At 36.6% G+C, this 23,203-nt stretch overlaps 1 protein-coding gene across 8 annotated transcripts in view; it reads right to left on the bottom strand.

Moving 5' to 3' along the window:
- dlgap1b (discs, large (Drosophila) homolog-associated protein 1b) overlaps nucleotides 1-23,203 on the bottom strand; it is a 138,756-nt gene that overhangs the window by 58,240 nt on the left and 57,313 nt on the right. For 6 of the 8 annotated variants that reach the window (XM_051098116.1, XM_051098121.1, XM_051098117.1 and 3 more), the window contains 2 exons: nucleotides 7,306-8,433; nucleotides 2,304-2,518 (listed from right to left, as the gene is read on the bottom strand). In XM_051098116.1, coding sequence (XP_050954073.1) covers nucleotides 2,304-2,518; nucleotides 7,306-8,385 — 1,295 coding nt within the window. In that variant the 5' untranslated portion in view covers nucleotides 8,386-8,433. Of the gene's footprint in view, nucleotides 1-2,303; nucleotides 2,519-4,486; nucleotides 4,594-7,305; nucleotides 8,434-23,203 lie in introns of those variants that run through there. The other 2 variants (XM_051098119.1, XM_051098123.1) reach the window with 2 other exon arrangements.

Here is a 23,203-nt window from a genome sequence, read left to right as displayed (position 1 = left end):
TGTATATGTACTCAATACTTGGTAGGGGCTCCTTTTGCTCCTTTTGTCTGTGGTTCAGGAGTGGCTTAACAAGAGGAATACGACAACTGTAGCCAAATTCCTTGACACGTCTGTGTGTGGTGGCTCTTGATCCCAGTCCACTCCTTGTGATATTCACCCAAATTCTTGAATCAATTTTGCTTGACAAGCCTCTCAAGGCTGTGGTTCTCTCGGTTGGTTGTGCATCTTTTTCTTCCACACTTTTTCCTTCCACTCAACTTTCTGTAAACATGCTTGGATACAGCACTCTGTGAACAGCCAGCTTCTTTGGCAATGAATGTTTGTGGCTTACCCTCATTGTGAAGGGTGTCAATGATTGTCTTCTGGACAACTGTCAGATCAGCAGTCTTCCCCATGATTGTGTAGCCTAGTGAACCAAACTGAGAGACCATTTTGAAGGCTCAGGAAACCTTTGCAGGTGTTTTGAGTTGATTAGCTGATTGGCATGTCACCATTTTCTAATTTGTTGAGATAGTGAATTGGTGGGGTTTTGTTAAATGTGAGCCAAAATCATCACAATTAAAAGAACCAAAGACTTAAACTACTTCAGTCTGTGTTCACTGAATTTATTTAATACACGACTTTCACAATTTGAGTTGAATTGCTAAAAATAAATGAACTTTTCCACGACATTCTAATTTATTGAGATCCACCTGTATGTAACCCTGGACCACAAAACCAGTCATAAGGGTCAATGAAATTGAGATTTTTACATCATCTGAAAGCTGAATAAATAAGCTTTCTATTAATGTATGGTTTGTTAGTACAATATTTGGTCGACATGCAACTATTTGAAAATCTGTAATCTGAGGGTGAAAAAAACTAAATATTGAGAAAATCGTCTTTTGTCCAAACGAAGTTCTTAGCAATGCATATTACTAATTAAAAATTAAGTTAAGATATATTTACGGTAGGAAATTTACAAAATATCTTCATGGAACATGATCTTTACTTAATACTCTAATGATTTTTGGCATAAAAGAGAAATTGCTAATTTTGACCCATACAATGTTTTGTTGGCTATTGCTACAAATATACCCATGCTGCTTGTGACTAGTTTTGTGGTCATTATATAAAATGTAAAAAATACTAAATATTTAAATATGTTTTTTAAATAAGCCACTTATGCTCACCAAGGGTGCATTTATTTAGTAATAACTACATCAAAAGCAGTAATTTTATAATAATTTTAAACGTAATTTATCTGTGATGGCTGAATATTCAGCAGTCATTACTCCAGGCTTTAGTGTCACAAGATTCTTTAGAAATCATTCTACTATGCTGACTTAATACCCAAGAAACATTTTTTTATTATTATCAATGTTAAAAACAGTTCAAAGCAACAGCATTTATTATAGCATTTATAATCAGCATTTATCTTTTGTAACATTATGGATTTTTTATGTCACATTTGATCGATTTAATGCATCCTAGCTGAATAAAAGTATTCATTTCTTCATTTCAAAAAAGTATACTTAAATTCTTACACCGCACTGATGAGCATCTGCTGTTGTCACAGCAATGATGCTCACATTATACGAATGCAGTGTTTGCAAAGTTTACACACAAAAGCTTGTTTCACACACACAGAACCAAAAGTGCATTGATTCTCTTTATAATGCAAATCAGTTTGCGCTCATGAATAAGTCTGTGGGATCCTAAAAGTGACTCACTTCATTGTATAAATTCTAAGTAGGATATGTTGTTACTTCCTAGTAGTACACGGCTACAATAGCAATATGCATGTGAGGTTTTAACATAAATATTGAAGCCAAGATCAGTTCCTGCGTTAAAAAAGACCCACTTTCAGACGATATAACGGTGTGCAGCTGGAAAAATGAAAGGACTTGGAAGGAACTTTAAAGGCGCAGGAAAATTCCCTTTGAAATGACTTTGTTCTGTTGAATTTTTAATAAAGGGGAGAGTGAAAGGATTTCACTGTAGTGGTAAGAGTCTCTGGACATGAAGGGATTTTATATGAAATTGCACCAAGTGTGTGTATGCATTTGTGTGTGAATAGAGGTGGGTTTAAGGATGGGACTACACTGTCTCCAGAGACCCATCCCAACAGCACTTAGAGATATGGAGTGGGTGGAACGCCTGTAAAATACCATGTTTAAAATGACCCCGGAGAAAATTACGGTTCATTGAAATTGCAGACGGACCTGCAGGTCCATGCACCTGCACAACAGATGTACATGTACAGCACATGTATTTAATTTCCCATGTGATTTCACGGCAGCAAAATACACAAGCAAACTAACTTGAGTGTGGTCATCTCGGTGAGGGAGGGCTGGGTGGCTTTCAGGTAGCTGGCTCTCCGGGCCTGGACTTTGGGTGATGGTTTAGGGCTGCAGTCCGAGTCTCCGCTGTCCTCCTCCGCCATAGCCTTGATGTAGCTGCCACTCCTCATCCTCCTGCACGGGATCTCGTCATCCTGACCCACAGACGAGAAGCCACCCCACTCATCCTGAGGAACCTGCAGAGAGTGAGAGACAGTTAGCTTTTCATAAACACCTGATCTGCCTGTAACACTAAATAATAACGACAAGCAATAAAGCAGTGCATGATGTAGACAGATAATAAAGAATTAATTACATCATAAACAAAATAAAATGATTAGAAAAAAGGGGATTAATATGATTATTTCAATATTATACATTCATGAGCACATCCATTCATAAACAGTAGCAAATTACTATTTAATTATTATATTTATATATAAATATAATTATTTATATATAAACATGATGTGATTTTAGTTTTCATATTAATTTTCATTTCATTTACTTTTTAAGTTTTAGTAATTTTGTTATATGATATATAATTAATTTGATATATATATATATATATATATATATATTTTTTTTTTTATTTAACTTCAAATAATTTATTTCAGGTAGTTGGAAAGACAACATTTCTAATTCTTTTCTTAGTGGTTAAGTAATAGTAACTTTGGTAACTATTTTCTTATTTGATAACTAGGCAGATTTCACTTATTTCTTTAAATTATTATCAAATACTTAATTATAGATAATAATAAAATAAATGATTGAATAAATGTTTTATAAACAGCTGTTAACTTTTTTAACTTTAAGATTTTTATTTTTATTTTATTTAATCCAAAATACAGCAAAAGCTGTAATATTGTGAAATACTTTCACTATTTAAAATAATTGGTTTCTATTTGAATATATTTTAAAATGTAATTTATTCCTGTGATCAAAGCTAAATTTTCAGCATCATTACTCCAGTCTTCAGTGGCAAATGATCCTTCAGAAAAATTATAATATGCTGATTTGCTGTTCAAGAAACATGTATTATTATTTATTATTATGATTATTATTATTACTCATATTATTCTTAATACTAACAATATTAATGTAACAGTTGAGTATATTTTTTAGAATTCTTTGATGAACAGAAAGATCCAAAGATCAGCATTTATCTGAAATAAAAACTTTGTAACATCTATGCTCTTTGAGCAGCAAATCAGAATATTAGAATGATTTCTGAAGGATCATGTGGCTGGAGTAATGATGCTACAAAATTCAGCTTTGCAATCACAGGAATAAATTACATTTTTAAATATATTCAAATAGAAAACAGTTATTTTAAGTACTAAAAATATTTCAATGTGTTAGTGTTTTTGCTGTACTTTGGATCAAATAAATGCAGGCTTGGTGAGCAGAAGAGACTTCTTTAAAAAATTTTACTGTTCAAAAACTTTTGACTGGTAGTGTAACAAACAAACAAAAATCATAGAATTAAATTAAAATCTATAAAAAATACTGTAAATATTTAATGGATGTAAGCTTAAAGACGTAACCAAATTATATGCATATATGTGTTTATGTGTACAAAATATTTGTATTGTGTAAATGTGCATAACACATTTGCATATATCTTTTTTTCTAGATCCACAACTCATTTACCACTGATATATTTAAAAAGTTACAAAGTATATGTCTCAAACCTTATAAATGAATCAAGAGTAATGCGTTGCAACTGTCCATGCATAAATGATATGGTGATCAATGTTTCAAAAACATTAAAAATGCTTTATAAATGACTTACTGTTAACTAATACATCACAAATGCTGTGTGATCATTCTAATGTATTAACCAGAACTCCTCCCTGTTGAACTACAGATGACGCAGCTATGACTATGACTTCTCAATCTCTTCCCACATTATCTCTATAACACATCAGATAATACACTCTTAACAAGTTAAAAGCGCATCCTGGCAAACACGCACGGCCTTATGCAACCCGTACCCACACACTATCACCTGCTGCTCCCACTACAAAAAGCAATATTGACTTCTGCACAACCAACATCATTATCTGAAAATGATCTTGAAAACATTTTACACCCACTTGCACTATTCATGTACGACGCACGTAATGTGCACTTCTCAAACCCTCACCTCAAAAGCCTCTCACCTCTCTGAGATGAATAACAATCATTTCATATTATCCAGCACGGCCGGTTTCTTTTAAAATCTTCCACCATTTTTAGTGGTCAGTGAAGGAGAACTAGTGAGCCCGGCTTCAGGCTCTCACTGCGTGATGTGCATCGCATGCTAACGCAATTCTTTCACACGTTCCCCTCTTTTTCACACGCTCTACTAGGGGGCGAAGCCAACAACCTGTCCTCCGTCACCGAAAACAGAAGAGAAAGGGGCACAAAGAGAGATATTGTTCAGACCAGAGGAAAGGATCCACTCTCTACGGAGTGAGTGCTACGTTTCTTTAAAGAGTAGCGGATGGAAATGAGGAAAAGTGCAGAGAGAGAGAGAGGCAGAACGAAAAAAGTATCTCAATGCTACTTCTGCTTGAAAACTATGGTTGTTATGAGGATGGCCGTGACCTTAACATTAAAGTATCTACTGGCAACTAAGACATCTGGAGGTATCCACGTCAAGTCAGTGTACTTACAGTCAGGCTAACTCTATTAGCAGACAGACTCTCATTACTGCAGATGGGGGCTCAGATACGGGAACTCTGGCCGTTCTCCTTGGAGTTCTGCCTTTTTATTTAGTTCCTCTATCTCTCCTGACTCCATTATCTGCAACGTCTTCTCCTCTTACCCTTCTTCTCTCTTTCTCTCTCTGACTCTCTTTCTCTCCCTCTCCCCCTCTCTCTCTCTCTCTCTCTCTCTCTCATACACACGCCACTAGTCCCTTGTACTTAACATTGAAAAAAGGCTTTACATTGTTATAACAATATATATTTTTTATCCAATTAACTTTACAATACAGTTTCAAGGTTCATTTTTTCATGAGTAATGAATTTGATCTTTGATTTATTTGATGTTTTCCACTGAAGGTTAATCTGTATTATTACTTTCTTTCTTTCAAAAAGGCATAAATATACCAACAACAACAATAATAGTATGTAATAATAATAATAATAAGCTGTGGATCATCCAGGTAACAACACGGTATTAAGAATACATATACTTGATAATGATCCACAGCTTATTATTATTATTATTATTATTATTATTATTTTGATGTTTGTTTAGTGATAGTTGTTCATGAGTCCCTTGTTTGTCCTGAAAAGTTAAACTGCCTGCTGTTCTGCAGAAAAATCCTTAAGGTCCCACCAATTCTTTGGTTTTCCAACATCTTTTGCATATTTGAACTCTTTCCAACAATGACTATATGATTTTGAGATCCATATTTTCACATGGAGGACAATTGTAGCTTCTGAAAAACAGTACTAAATGAAAAAGAAAAAAAATGATATTTAGGCAAAATTAGAAAAATGTGTGCATCTTCATTCTGTCCAAAAGTTTACACCCTTGGCTCTTAAAGCATTGTTTTTCCTTCTGGAGCATCAGTTTGGATCATTTAAACCTTCTGTAACAGTGCATCTGAGTCCCTCAGTTGTCCTCAGTCTGAAAAGACAGATCTCACAATCATACAGCCATTGTTGGAAAGGGTTCATATACGCAAAAGATGCTGAAAAACCAAATAATTTGTGGGACCGGAAGGATATTTCTGAAGAACAACAGGCAGTTTAACTTTTCAGGACAAACAAGGGATTCATGAAAAACTATCACAAAACAAACAATCAAACAAAACAAAAGAAAACTGAAAAAAAAAAAAAAAAAAAAAAAAAAAAAAAAAGCTGTGCATCTAAGTAACAACACAGTGTTAAGAATCAAGCGTATGTAAACTTTTGAATGGGGTCATTTTTATAAGTTCAACTATTTTCTCTTGTGGACTATATGTAAACATTTTTCATTTGAAAATAATAACATTTTGCAGATTCTGTAAAGTGTATGTAAAATTTCAATATGGTCACTTCAGATTATTGACCTTGACCATATATAACTTCTCTTCTGTTCCTTTCTCCCATTTCTTCATTCTACATGCACCTCACTCTTTTCCTCTCCTCTCCTCTCCTCTCCTCCCTCCCTTTCTGTTTTCTCCATCACTTTCTTTTTCTGAGACTCAATAACTGTGTCACATAGGGAACATAAGAGACAGAGAGAGATAGCAAAAGGACAAACAAAATCCATTTTTTTTCTCTTAATCTTCACACAAACAGTCCCTGATCTCCAGGGCTGCAGGCTGTAATTTTTCTCACTTATCCTTCTCTTATTTGTTTATGATCTCTCCATCACACAGCATTAGTCCACAACAAAGAAAACAAAGCACAAGCCATGGTCTTTGAGTTCATTTTAATCTGCCACATTCAGCGCCACTAACACGCAGCAGGTCAGTCCTGAGCATATGTTAAGACATTCAACAACACTGCCATTGTAAGGGACCATCCATACAGGACGTGTAGAGGCACAATGAAATAAAACAGAATGATGCATTGTAGTTGTTAATGTTGGTAACACATATTTTCATAGAAACATTTTAAACCCAGCAAGATGGATCAAAATAGTCAAAGGTTCAAACATTCTAGTATGTAAGCAAAGAAAAAATGCAAAAATGCATCCAGTGTGAGTGGCCCTTATAACATGCTCAAAGACATGCACATATGCATGCAATATTTTTACCTTTCACAAACATGCAAAACAGAGAAAGAAGATCATGCACTGAAAGACTGGAAACAATGAGAGAGATGAAGCACAAGACAAACATGATGAAGAGATGTCACACCTTCCACACCAAGAAATCAAATGCACATGACTCCTCAGCAGAAACGAATGAGGTGTGGAAGCTGACCTGATGAGACTGATGATATGACAAAGGTGGTGATGATGGTCGTGGTGATGAAGAGAGTGGAAATCTCTCTCCTACCTGTAAGAATTGGCAGGTTCGTCCCTGCTGGCAGGTCTGTGCTTTGACTAGAGCTTTATCGATATTGACAGTGGCCTTCTGGTACACCTCTCGTGCCCTGCTCACCGTTAGCGTGCTTGACCAGGAGCTCTTCTTGACAAGCGGCCCAGCCTGATCCACTGATGGCGGGCCACCGAAAGTTAAAGCGCCTCCTGTGGGGTTGGAGCAAGTGGAGCAACTTCCAACGTCATTGTTGCTGCGTGAGGTCTTGAGGGACGAATGTCCCCCACCTAGTGTGTTGTAGCTGTGCCCCAAGAAGTAGTGGGACTGGGATTTGTCCGGATGCCGGCCCATGGTCATGACTCCAGAAGGTTGATGCTGGTGGTAGAGACAGATCTCTCTGTCTAGAGTGTCGTCCGAGCTCCAGTAACCCGACCCCGGCGTTCGTGCGCGAGGTTTGGGCTCGGAGCGACTGCGTTCCTTGTTCTTCCCCCTCTTGTTGCTGGACGACTTGTGTAGGGTGCCTACAGTTGTGGTGGAAACGTTCGGATGGGATGTAGCCGTAGCCATTGCATCAGCTGGGATTGCGGGATCGTTTCCATTGAGGCTGCGTTGGCTAGGACCTTCCAGGGAATGAGACTTGGTGAACAGTTTTTGGACAGAGTGTACAAGGTGGCGTATACGCCCAGGACTGTCACTGCGCTGGTGCTCCAGCGCTGCCGTCCGTTTGTATTGCAACGTGTGATACCCATCTTTCCTCACTGGTTGCTGCTGGTCAAACTTCTCCAGCAGGGACGATGGGATGCCAGCTGAGCTGCATGGGCCGCAGCCCCCAGTTCCCCCGGCTATGCCCCCCGGTCCCACATAGGGCACTATGGCGCATTCATCCTTCAGTTCGTGATGCGAGCCGTGATGTCGACGTGGAAATGTACTGCTGGCCAGATCGGACTGGCACCCGTAGAAACTGTGGTCAGTCGGGTGGGTCTGGTTAAGGACATAAGGCCGTCGGTCGTGGCGGAGGGTCAAAGACTCGTAGGACGGGTCGCAGTGTGTGAGTGTGTGGTGGTGGCTGCGGCTGGAGGACAAGCCTTTCATCGTCATCCTGATACACTCACCCTCTCACAGCCTCATCCACACACACTGAGTCTACTGCAGAAAGACAGATGGACAGAGATACAAGAGGGCCAGAAAGCAACATAGAGGACACACAAATTAGATGAAAGAACGAAAAAACAAGAGGAACACAAGGAGAGAGAAACAAAGAGAGGGAGAGAAAGAAACAATATGCATTAAAGATTGTCACATTTAGTTCATATTTTAAACCTCATAGTGTCCACTATAGTGGACTGATGCTTAAAAACCCTTTTAAAGGGGTCATATGATGCGATTTCATGTTTTCCTTTGTCTTTGGAGTGTTACAAGCTGTTCATGCATATATAAGATCAGTAAAGTTGCAAAGATTAATATTTCAAACCCAAAGAGATATTCTTTATGAAAGTTAAGACTCAGCCACACCTTCCTAAAACGGCTCATTCAAACATGCCCCTAAGTCTACGTCGTGTTGTGGAAAGATTTGCATGATACCGCCCAAATGTACACGCAAACAAAGAAGGTGTAACTTTTATTCTCACTGTAGTATTGTTGCAGCCGCCATGTTGTGGAGACACTGTGTGTTTCGTTGTGAAAGTACTTTGTTTGGCCTTCCAAATGAGTACACAACTAGAAATCAGTGGTTAAGTTATATTTACAACACTGTTTTACGGCGGAGGACTGTTTTCTAAACCTGGGAGAGTAGCCTATAGTTGTGCACACTATAAAGTGGGGCAATTCCAACTCTGCAAGGACAGTCTGGCGCTTCTGACTCACAGCCTGTAAGTACATTTCCATATTTAAAGAATTTGCTACTGGCTATTCAAGCGCGAGTTTTGGGCAGTGTAGAGTAGTGCTTGTTTGTCATTTCTACAATCAAAATGCAGGCATGGTGTTATGTTTATGCGGAATGACACAATGCAACACGTAAATAGACAGTATGAATCATTATAATCAGTAATTATATTCTCACTGAATGCAACAAATGCCTTATTTATAATGGATTTGATTATTTTTGTCTTGTCGCGCCAGGACACAGCATCAAACATGGTAAGGGAATTTCCGTCACACGCTTGAGGTGTTCGGCCAATCACATCGAACTGAATAGCTGACTAATCAGAGCACACCGTGCTTTTCAAAGCGATGAGCTTTGTAAAAATTGACATGCTTCAGAATGGCTGGAAAAATGTGGAAAATAACCACGTAAACACATTGCATTACACCAAATATACAAAATAATGTTCTTTTAGCAACATTATATGACCTCTTTAACCATTTAGGGTGTGATATTACACTCAGACTACTATAGGTCTGACTCATACTAGGGATGTACTAAATTATAATTGACTAGTTGGTTGCCTAAATGAATAGTGTGCTAATCTGTCTCAGTTGGACATCTTGTATAAGTAGACTGGTGTTGGAGTCACCTGACCCCAAGCGTTTACATAAGATGTGTCTTGTTTTTCAAAAACAGCTAGATGGAGAGCACTGGACTGGAACAGAACACTGGAGTCTCAAGACACATTTTTAAAAATTGGACTATTTTTAACTTGACATGCTGTCTTAATGCAGCACTTGGTGCAATGCTCAAAAAACAATGTGAAATTTGACAGAATGGCCAAATACGTCTGTCTGAATGTGTATGGCTTTAGCAGCAGTGCATTTAAGGAGAGGAATTTAAAGACCAAGCACAGCAAACTGTTGGCATTTATTGAGCGAAGGTGCATTAAATTGGTCAAAAGTGACAATAAAGACAAAATCATCATATTAGAAACCATTCTGAAAACTTGTGTGTTTTGACATCACACACACACACACACACACACACACACACACACACACACATGTTTGTTTTTGTGAATTGTGGGGACTTTACATAGACTTCTATAGATTTTATACTGACCAAACAATGTTGTCTATCCCTTAACTCAACCCTAACCCTAAACCTAGCCCTCACAGAAAACATGTTTGCATCGTTACACTTTCGGATAAACATCATTTACTATTTTTAATAATTTTTTATTGGTCCCCACAATGTAGCAAAAACAAGTACACACACATATATATACACATTTTATAAGGCTTCTTTAAAAAAACTTTTATATATACATGACTGTCCTCATATGAAAACGAAACTTTCAATTAAAAAAAAATCAATGCTCATGATTGACTTTCAGTCACTCTGTCGATGCAAATTGCCATGAGTGTGACCGCCCCTTTAAAACAGAACAGTAAACGCAATAGTGATGTTAGAACACCAACATTAGCATGTGAAAAACCTCTCTAGGCATGCCTCGCCAAATCTGAAGAAAGACAGTGATGAGAGAAGCAAAAGATAAAGCCAAAGGCAGATTAAGACTGAAAGAAAGGAATGGACGCATTTTGCTGTTTATTCAGCTATATCCTGTTTACTGTGTCAAAATGAGAAATCAGTCGTTCATGCTTGAAGTCATTTGCAAGACTGTGAATTCATTAAGAGCATTTGCCAAAAGATCAATGACTGTACTAAGATCAATGCCATCTAGTGAGAAGGACGCTTATACAGTGTATGAACATTCAGGATATGCTACTGCAGGACACACTAATTTTTTTGGACCATTTTTGAAATAGAAAATATATTTAGTTTGAACCCTCATATTACCAGAACATTGGCCTTTTTTGTATATTTTGAAATGTATTCAAAATTTTCGTATGGGTATAGTTATGACTAAAGATTGTTTAGCTTCAGCCATGATTCAGCATTAGCTTTCATACATTACTATTTTGAAATCAGACCATTATGTGTATTTAGCTCTGAAAAATAATCACTTGATTATCTAAATGTAAACTCCTTTTGAAATGTTTTGGATCAGTAAGTGATTTTTTTTTTATTTAATCAACAAAGATACATTAAACTGGTCAAAAGTCACACTAAAGACATTTTATAATAAATATTTATATTTCCAGTAAATGTTTTTTTTTTTTTTTTTTAATGTTCTATTCCTCAAAGGATTACGCAGAAATTACTGGTATTACTATGTTTGTGGGAACACACACACACACACACATATTCTGAAACGATATGCATTAAAAGAAAAGATATTCACCCACATATTAAAGCTAAACACATATACAAATACTATTAAACCTGTTATCTTCTAATGAATCTCATTTACAAAGTCTCACTTCACCTCTTTACACTGTGTTGTGACTCCTGCCTGACATGTCTATGTGTGTGTGAAATTTCAGAGTAAATGTCTTGCCTTATTATTACATTCTCTTTCTGTCTCCGTAAGAACACTGAAGCTGTGAAAACAGAATAATCAATTGCTTCATCCTCCTATCCCTTTCTTTGGCAACGGAGGAAGTCAAACTACTGTTCTACAAGGCAAAATAGCAAACACACACACCCAAATACACTCATTTCCAAGCAACTTTCGTTTTGATGAAATATGCAAATCAATAAGCTTGTAAGTTCAACCAATTGACGGGAGAGCTAAAAACAAATGTAAAGCGTATGATTATTTCATAAGTCTGATAAATAAACCATAGCGTCAGTGTTTCTGATGAAATCTTCATAGCTGATGTCATGGTATGCATTATATTAATGCATGAGCTGCCAGTGAATGTGTTGTTCAGTGTTGGCTGAAAAATAGCTTGATGTGTGTGTCACTCCCAGAGGAGATAGATTTCTTTGCTTTCTTTTTCTTAGTGAGGCAGATATAACTCTAAAAATGAAAGAAAAATGAAAATGCGTCTCTCAGTTGCATTCGTATGTACTTTTTAGTTGAGGCAGGACACCAACACACACAAAGCCAAAGAAAAGATATTTAAGATTAAGATAATAATATAACCGGCAGACTCTATTAAGCTCCAAAAAGAACAAAAACATATTTCAAGTCAAGCACTATATTTCCAGGCTTCTGAAGCCATATGCTAGTTTTTTTTTTTAGAAAACGGACTGAAATTTATAACATAATCCACTGGAAAAATAGAACAAATCATTGACGTCAAACCTGATGCAACAAGTCTTGAGGGGCCAGATTTGAATGTATGCAATGATAAATGAGTTTTATTGAATAAAGACCACTGAATGTTTAATTGCATCCAGCAAAAAACAGCATCTCTGTGTATGTGTGTGTAAAAGCCTTTGTACATCCTCATAATGGCTCATATATGAGTTGTTGTGTAAGTCTGAGCTCATTCATTGCCCCCTGAAGCCTTTCAGATGTATCCTAGTGGAACTTGCTCTAAATTAGACCGAGTGAAAATCCATAAATAAAGATGCTCATCTTGTACTTTCTTCTGCAGCCCGACTCTCACTAGAGCATCACAATTCTTGCTCACTTCCTCGTCTTCTAGACCAGACTACATTCTTCTTCACTCTCTGTTAATTACATCCATTGTCCATGCTCTAATTGATTAGTGGTGTTTTTTAAGGCAAAGTCATACTTAGGGATATAGGAAAAAAAACTGAACATTAAAAGACATAGTTCATCAAAACATCAGGTCATTCTAAACCCGTAAGACCTTCGTTCATCTTCAAAACACAAAGTAAGACAAAGAAAAATGAAAATGCAAAGTAACTACCAAGAACACCCTTGCACCCTTGGTACCTGACAACATCCTAGCAACTATCAAAACATCCTAGCAACTGGAAATCTCTAGCAACCTCATAATGCTCAGTGCGCTAGTACCAACCAAGAACACCCTAGCAACTACATCGCAACATCGTAGTATCTATCAGAACATCCTAGCAACTACATAACACTCAAAAAACACCCACAATGCCCCAACAGCCATATAGCAACACCGTAGTAACTACCTAAACACCGTAGCAACCACATAGCAACACCCCAGTAACTATCAAGAACACCCTAGCAATCACACAACAACTTAGTAACTACATAAAACAGTCTAGTGATCACCTGGAAATCTCTAGCAACCTCATAATGCTCAGTGCTCTAGTACCAACCAAGAACACCCTAGCAACTACATGGAAACATCCTAGTAACTACCAAGAACATCCTAGCAACCACATAATACTCTAACCACCTAATAACCATATTGCAACACCCTAGTAACTACCTAAACACCCTAGCAACTACATAGCAACGACCTAGTAACTACCAAGGACACACTAGTAACAACATAAAACCCTCTAGTGATCACCCAGAAATCGACAGCAACCTTACAATGCTCAGTGCTCTAGTACTAACCAAGAACACCCTAGAAAATGCATAGAAACACCCTTTGAATACTCAGAACTCCCTAGCAACCACATAGCAACACCCTAGTAACTACCAAGCACACCCTAGCAACCACATAAAACACTGCAGTGATCACCTAGCATAACAGTCTAGCATAACAGTCAGTGCTCTAATACCAACCAAGAACACCCTAGCAACACACCGACACAGCAATATCCTAGCAACATCCTAGTAACTATCAGAACATCCTAGCAACAACATAACACTCTAGTAACACTCATAATATCCTAACAACCACATAACAACATCCTAGAAGCTACCAAGAACACCCTAGCAACCACAAAAATGCTCTAGTGATCACCCAGAAATCTCTAGAAACCTCATAATGCATAGAGCTCTAGTACCAACCAAGAACACCCTAGCAACTACATGGCAATATCCTTGTAACAATCACAACATCCCAGCAACCACATAACACTAGTAACCTCCCATAATCCCCTAACAACCGTATAGCAACACACTAGTAACTACCCAAACACCCTAGCAACCACATGGCAACATCCTATTAGCTAGCAACCACCTAAGACTCAATTAGCAACCATAATGCCCCAACCGCCATATAGCAACACTGTAGTAACAACCTAAACACCCTAGCTACCACATAGCAACACCCCAGTAACTACCAAGAACACCCTAGCAATCACAAATGCTCTAGTGATCACCCAGGAATCTTTAGCAACCTCATAATGCTCAGTGCCAACCAAGAACACCCTAGAAACTACATGGCAATATCCTAGCAACACGTATCAAAACATCCTAGCAACCGCATAACACTAGTAACCACCCATAATACACTAATAACCACATAGCAACACACTAGTAGCTACCAACACCCTAGTAACACCCTAGCAACCACATAGCAATGCCCTAGCAACTATTAAAAGCATTGCAAACCTAAGTAGATTGACACAACCATTAGTTGCCTATGAGTTCTGTAAACTTGGCTTTTGATGCTTTTGGAAAACTCCCAAAACTAGGTTTGCAACCCATAGCAACACCCTAGCAACCAGCCAGAACATCCTAGCAAGATCAAAGCCACTAAAAACGCCCCATAAACAGTAATACGGTGAATCAAAAGTGAATAAAATTGTGGCGGCAAGTTTGACATGGGAAGACCAAGCAGCTAGTGATGATATCTTATCAAATGCATAGCTACACCCTGTGAACACTCAGAATACCCTAGCAACCACATACAACAGAAACTTTTACTGGAAAATATGAAAATGGTTTCATTTAAACCTTTCCTTCTTGAAATGACTATTTTCACGCTTCTCTCAGTTTCGTTCTTTAGCTGACCCTTCGTTTTTCTCTCTTATCTTCCTCTCACTCTTTTGCTTTGATTGAAGTGTGCTTTGAAACACAATCAAACCGCATTGACAGATGACACGACAGCCGAGAGTTTCTCTCTCTGGGCCAAACTAATTACGCTGTCTGTCATTAACGAGAGCAGCACCACGTCACTCTTTGATTACACACACTCTGACACACACTCTGTGAACAATTTCTTCCTGCAGATCTGTTTGATCAAAGAAAACAAACACGAGAGAAAGAGACAAAGAGAGAGAGAGTGACAAAGACAGAGAGAGGGGTTGTGTACAAAGAAGCGCTCAGAAATCACTATGTCAGATTTTAGCACAGCTAAATGATTTCAAGGTAAACACAAACAGCCCTTTCAGTAAAGAATAACAACAGCAACTAAACCTGAGCAACAAAAACAGATGATAGCGAGCTATTTTGGACAGTAACACCCCTCCGCTTGCATTTATCGACTGTTTATTAAATATTTCATTCTCCACTCACTTCGTTAAGGAAATATTTAAGCTAATTTCATAAAACCTTCGGACACTTATATATAATACTCTCAAGTAATACAAATCTAGTACTTTTAGTTACATTTAAAGGGGACTTTGGATGCAAAATTCACTTTTACGTGGTGTTTGAACTTAAATGTGTCTTGGCAGTGTGTGTAAATGACCACCCTATAATGATTTTTTTTTTTTTGGCGCAAATAGCCTTGTGGTTAGTGCGCCGACATATATCACAACTGTGCTTGCGGCGACCTCAGTTCGATTCCCGTCTCGTGGTCCTTTGCCGATCCCACTCCCCTCTGTCTCTGCTCAGTTCTTTACTGTCCTGTCCATTAAAGGCACAAAAGCCCAAAAATATACCTTTTTTAATCCCCACAAATCATAAGCACTTTCTTAGAGCAAGCCGTTCACAGATTCTGGGCAAAGTGATGTCACTTTGCACAATCCCGTCCCATGACTATTGACAGACACTGGCGTTTTACCATAGACCCAACCTGAGTGAGCTGTAACCAGTCCGCCATTGTTTCAACTCAGGATCAGGTGTAGACAAGAATGTCTCTTAAGCGACTGAGGTGTTTCTGTTGTTGGATGTAATAATAAACATAGCAGTCATCATTTGCTCCCGACATCTGAGCCACTGAAGACGCAGTGGATTACTTTTGTTTTTGAAGGAAATGCGCTCCCTATCTACCTAAATTCATTTATGTTTGCACGATTCTTTTAACCAGACTGATTTATAAGCGTTCATCAAAGCAGGTTTTGCTAAAAAGATGTTCCTGAAGGATGGATCGATACCAACTGTTCATGATCCAGCTTCACCACCAGAAGAAGTGAGTATTAGTTTTTTGCGAATCACCTTTTCTAACAATGTGCTAGTTAGCTGTCTCACACCGTCTCTACACTGGACGCGAGCAGTGTGATGCAACAAATCCCCGACAATAAACTGCTGCCTCGTTCTATTTATGATTTATTAACACAAAGTTGAAATGATTTACAACGGTCAGTTTGTCGCGTCCACCACACTACATTAAGGTTGCCTTTGTAGAGGGTTTATAAAGGTGTTTGTTGATGACCAATAAGAAATTTACAAATGTATATTAAATCGTTTTAGAGCAGTTATGACTGCATGAATAAGAATAGTGACTTTAATGCAAGAATGGAAGAGAGGGGTGGGGTGAGCAGTAGCTCATTATCATTTAAGATCAAAACAGGTCGCTGTGAACAGAGCTGTTTTTATGTTATAAAAAAGTATGTTATAGACTTTTCATGCAGACTAATGAACTGAAAGTCTCACCCATTTGCTTACTTCCACGTTGAAGAATAAGGTGGATAATCAACATAAATTGTCAGGTTCATGCTGCATGCCCACTATTTAAAATAATAATAATAATAATAATAATAATAAAAATAAAAATACTGTTCAAAAGTCGAAAATCTTACTAGGGTCAGCAAGTTTTGTTTATAATAACAATAATAATAATAATAATATAATGTTTAATCAAAGTATGTAATAAATAGATAAAAGACAAAAGATTTCTATATCAAATTATATACAAATTATATTCTGTCAAAAATGCAGTTCTTTTGAACTTTCTATTTATTCAACAAAAAATGTATCACAGTTTCCACAAAAAAAAAAAAAAAATTATATATATGTATATATATATATATATATATATATATATATATATATATATATATATATATATATATATAGGGTCATCGGATGCCCATTTTCCACAAGTTGATATGATTCTTTAGGGTCTTAATGAAAAGTCTATAATATGCTTTGGTTAAAAATTCTCAATGGTAGTGTAAAACAACTACTACCAAAATCAGCTCTGCAAAAATCATCCCATTCCGGTCGAGGCTGCTTTAAATGCAAATGAGCTCTGCTTGCCCCACCCCTCTCTTCTCCCTGTGGAGTGATGAGCATGTTTACTTTTGCTGCATTTAACTGCATTTAGCCGCTAAACTTGCTAACCAGCAGATTATTATGAAAGGTGATTGCAAAGATTCATAAAAAACACCCTTATACTCATTTCTGCTGTAAGTGAAGCTGGATCACGAATGATTCGTGCGAACATAGACAGATATATGTAGATTGGGAGGTGCATTCCCTTCACAAACAAATATAATCCACTGCATCTTTAGCAGCTTAGATGTCGGGAGTAAATGATGACCACTACATTCATTATTACCTCCAGCAATACAACACCTCAATCGCTCAATTCTTGTCTAACTTACATCCCTGCTCCGCCATCAAAACATGAAGGTTGGACTGTTACTGATCTGAGGTAAGACGCTCATGTCAATTAACTATCATGGGAACGGCCTCTGTGGGTGTGACGCCACACTGACAGGCATCTTAGAATGGCTCGATTTGAAAAAGGGGATATTATTTTTACAGATTAATTAAATACCATTACATGGATTTTTATCATTATAGGGTAGATTTGTACATACACTGCCAACACACAATTATGTTCAAACAACATGTAAAAGTGAACTTAGCATCCGATGACCCCTTTAAAAGCATTTGTTTTCAGCATTGAAAATAATAAGAAATGTTTCTTGAGCAGCAAATCAGCATCTCAGAGTGATTTCTGAAGACTCATGTGGCACTGAAGACAGGAGTAATGACTGCTGAAAATTCAGCTTTGCCATCACAGGAATGAATACATCAAATATATTAAAATACAAAATGGTTATTTTAAAATGTAATAATCTTCCACAATTTTATTATACTTTATATTAAAAAGGATAAGCGACTTCTTTAAAAAAGTTATTTAAATCTTTCCGACCACAATCTTCTGAATGGTAGTGTATGTTTAATTTAAAAAGCTATTTTCCCATCTTTTCTCATATCTGATTTTTACATTTGCTATTTCTTAATGCATCTATCAAAATAAAGAATATGGCATATGGCATTTTGTGTCTAGATAAACAGTGTGTTACTCACAGTCATTAGCTTATGCTCAAAGAGATTTGTCAACATCCTGGTGACCCAGTGAAATTTGGATGTTCTGATCGGATTAAAGGTGAACTAAAAAGTTTGCGAACCTCTGAACTAAATCATTTTACCCAAGTCTAAATGACATAATTATGTGACAGTCCAGGCTGAACTCAAAAGCGTAATCCTTTCACAGCTTTAACCAGATAAAACAACCTTAAACAATAAACAACCTATTACAAATAACCACTAAGCACCAACAAACCTGAAAACTGCCTGCACAAAACCAAGCGTGGAGGTGTAAACGACATTAGGCCTGAGCAAGAAAGTGGGCTGTTCACTAATTGGTGCTGTGACTAAATAAAAGGGCCCTTCCATTTCGAATCCTGTGACCTCCCATCCGTTTGTACCATAACAACATATTGTTTCGACCACCGAGCAATTTTCTCTCCCTATCTTTTTTTCCCCTTTCAATAAAGCCCAATAAAGACAACTATAAATAATCTCACGGGGGAAATTGAACGTGGTCGTTTTTTCTCGTCTCCATGGCAACAAGTCTTTTTCCCCCATCGCCTCACCCAACAGAGAGCGTATTGCTCGTGAACTCATGAGGAGTTGGTGAGAAAGTGATTCTTGGTGTGAAAATGCAAGTTGCCATTTCAGTAACAGGGTTAAGAGTGAATAGCAAGGGGTCGTGTGTGGGAAAGGAGGAAAGATGAGGACATTTTCATTTTTATAATTCGGACCACTGTGAATTATAAATGAGAACGTTCGGTTGTCGTTTTGGATGTGTGTGTGTGTGTGTCCACGTGTGTTTGTGAGGTCTCTATTTGCGTGTCTGTTAGAAATGTCTTGTGGGTGATATGTACAGTTGGCTGAGAGTGCAATAACAGGCTGCTGATGGGGCTGACGGAAACCATCAGGATCAAACTGACTAGTGAAGCAGAGATAGAGCCAAGGGGACCGACACAACACAAACTTCACCCAACAGAATATACACAACAGTCTAAACACTGCATGCGACTTGCTAAACCTGCTACAGACTACACATTTCACACCACAAACTACACTTTATGCTGAAAAACACACTGTGACAGTGCAGTGTTTGTTATAAACAACCCACTTTTCCTCAGATGAACGCTAATGAACATAATGCAAGGCATAGCCTTTGAGCAGCCAATCAGAATACACCTCAATAAAGACCAAACCAAGGAAAACAAGATGAAAAGAAAGAAGAAATGTAGAAAATCAAATGAAAATTGACTTCTAGGTATTACAGGGTTGGGAGAGTTCAAAGGAAGATCCGTCATACATTTCTTATAAATAAGGCATAAGAAAAGAAAAAAGTGACCAGACTTCCAGTTCAGTGGTCAATATATCACTGACATTTCCAGTGTTGTTAATTATGAATGAATAAAGGTTTTGTGTGTTTTGATCTGGTATATCATACTCTGTCACACTATTATATTTAATCGCCATTGCACATTTATGAACAGTAAACACTTACTAATGGTCAGATGTTGCTTTAACCAAAAGTTTTACCAACTTTTAAAAACACTGACAGATAATTTGGTAACACTTTACAATAAGGTTCATTAGTTTACATTACTGCATTAGTTAACATGAACTAAGAATTAACAATACTTTTTAAAATTTATAAATCTAGTTCTGTCATGACAACTCTCGGAGGGATTTGACAATTTGATCTTGGCGGAATAGATCTGGTTCGCTGCTGCTGCGGAAGAGCAAGTACTGAGGCTTGCTACTGCCAATACATCCACAACATGCTGCTGTGAGCATGTAAGAAATATTCCTGCTGCACATATAACATATATGAATAACCCCCTTAGCATACATGAATCACCTCGTAGCAGATCTATACAGGTAAAGCTGGGGAAGGTGGAGGGTTTCTGAAGCATGCTGCAAAACTGCTTACAGCTAGCACTAGTCATATATTTGAATGTTGAGCAGGGAGCTCACTGGCTACTGGATATAGGACAGGACCAATCAGTTGTGTCTTGTGATGATGTCATTAGGTCAGAATGAGTTAGACCTATCGGGATTGCGCTATCTGCCTGTATTTAATATTAATTTCAACATTTTCTAATGCATTATTTAAATCACAAGTGTTTGTTAACATTAGTTAATGCACTGTGAACCAACATGAACAAACAATGAATGACTATATTTTTAAATAACATTAACAAAGATTAATAAATAGTATAATAAATGTATTGTTAATTGTTCATTCATGACAATTACACCTTATTGTAAAGCGTTACCCCAAAAAGTAATTTTAAAAAATGTAATTCTGTAACAATTTACAATAAGGTTTTATTTGTTTAGATTAGTTATCTACATTAGTTAACATGAACTAACAATGGACAACCCTTCTGCAGGATTTATTAATCGCTATATATTAATATCAACATATACCAATAAACTTTTAAGATCAAAAGTTGCATCCGTTAACATTAGTTAATGCACTGTGAAGTAACATGAACATTTTTATTAAGTAACAATAAGAAAGGATAATGAAAAATGTTGTAAAAATATAACTTGTTAACCAGTGTTAACAAATGAGACCTTATAAAATGTTACCAATAATTAAAAATATATATTACCATTCAAAAGTCAGTAAGATGGGCTCGAACAATTAAGAAATGAATACTTTTTTCAGTAAAGGCATTTATAATGTTATAAAAGATGTTTATTTCAAACAAATACTGTATTATTTTACTTTTTATTCATCAGTAGGTCAGTAAAACTTTAAATTAAGGTGTCTAATGTGTTAACTAACATAAATGAGCTATGAACAATACATTTATTGCATTATTTATTAATCTTTTTCTGTGAGGGACAGGGTTAGGGTGTGGTTTGGGACTAGCTTAAAAAATCCATAACTATGGAGTTTTTATTATGTATATAATAAAAACAACAGAAGTCGTAATGTCCCAATTTGGATAGCTAAGTAAACTCGCATGTGTGTGAAAGCTGTCACTCACACTGTCAGCCAAATGATGTTTTTAATGCATAAGTAACTATGCATAAGAGCTTTTTTTTCATACAAAGTAAAACTTAAACTAAAGAGAAACCAAAATGGTTAAGTATTAATAACTATGAGGGCTTTTTACAATATAGGCCATATATTATGTTCTGTCTTTTCGCAGCTAATAGACAGCTAACAGCCTGAATGATCTTCAGACAAAGAAATAAAGTATTCTGCACAGTGCTCATATTCATATATTTTTCATTCAGATCATTGTAGAAGACAAATAACATCATCCTCACAGGGGAACATCTAACACGTTAGCCGGAATTAATGTTAAATTGCATAACCAGTTTTCAGGAAAACTATATTACACCAATTATAAAAATGGAAATAGAAAAACAACAAGGAAATAGAAATAAATCAGGTGAAGTAACAAAGCAATACAAAACCACAATCCAGTCAATGCAAATCCAATTGTGTGGATTTAGCATTAGCAGAAGCTTAGCAAGTTCGGGTCAAAAGGTGAATAATCTGATGAGACTGACAAGTCTTACTGTCTCTGTGTCTTTCCACTAATACCACACCATCTCCTCAGTCTTTCAGCATTAGCGCTGATGTGCAGGTCAGTTTAACTTTTAATACCTCACAGGTTAATAGACTGAAGTCTCTGTGCTCTTTTAACAGGAGGAGGGCAGATGTGTCAGGAAAGATTCTACCTCTAGCAGAAGATTAATAATACAGCAAAAAAAGATCAACATTTTTAAGATGTTAAACAGCAGACTCTGAAGAGAGACTGCTTTTGAATATCAGGCTATATATGTGAGTTTAAATGTGTAAGTGTGTGTGTGAGGCATCATATATAAAAAATTAAGATCATATTTAAAGGGACAGATTACCCAAAATAAAGCAATAAGCCCCAAGAAGCTGTGGTTTACAGTGAATTTATAACAACTAAGGGGCATTGTTAGGCACGGCGCCAAGAGGAGTGACTAAAACAACCTTAGCTGTTGTAAATTCACTGTAAACCATGGCTTCACAGGGCTTATTGCTTTTATAAAACGGTTATTCTGCATGTTAAGGCTTTACAAAATAAAACAGAGCAAATAAAGTGTAATGATATTAATATAAACATTATTCTTCCGCCAAACAATGTAGTTCCTCAGAAATGGTTGTGGTTGCAACACAAAGATGTAAACAAAGGAGTATGTTTGTAAAGTAATTTACAAGAGTTTCAAATGCAGCTGAACCAATTAGAATCAAGGACCGGAACTATCCGTTTTGAAAATTGTATCATTATTATTTCAAATTCATATTTGTTGAACACAGGTTACTTTTTCCATACAATAAAAGTGAATAGGAAATGGGCAGTAAAATTTTAATAAATAAATAAATAAATAAATGTTTTTGGGGTCATTTTTTTTATGTTTTTCCATATGTATTTTATGCTTGATAAGGCTGAAATTATTTGATAAAAATAAAGTAAAAATAGCAGTGTTGTGAAATATTACAATTTAACTGTTTACTGTACAATTTAACTGTAATGACTAATTTACTGTATTTTAAAATGTATTTTATTCCTTTAATGGCAAAGCTGAATATTTGAAATAGAAATATTTTATAACAGTATAAAAGTATTTACTATCACATCTGACCAATTTAATGCACAATTGTTGAATAAAAAGTATAATTTTTCCAAAAACAAAATATTACTAACTTGAACAGCAATGCATACAGTCTGCATACAGTTTGAATATGCAGAAATAGAAGTGAGATTACAACGGTAACTTAAATTTCACTTGGGTCCTCACATTAAAACTGCAAAACGATT

The sequence above is a fragment of the Labeo rohita genome, chromosome 24, assembly GCF_022985175.1.
Source record: "Labeo rohita strain BAU-BD-2019 chromosome 24, IGBB_LRoh.1.0, whole genome shotgun sequence".
NCBI classification, from domain to species: domain Eukaryota; kingdom Metazoa; phylum Chordata; class Actinopteri; order Cypriniformes; family Cyprinidae; genus Labeo; species Labeo rohita.
This window is presented reverse-complemented; position numbering and strand designations above follow the sequence as displayed.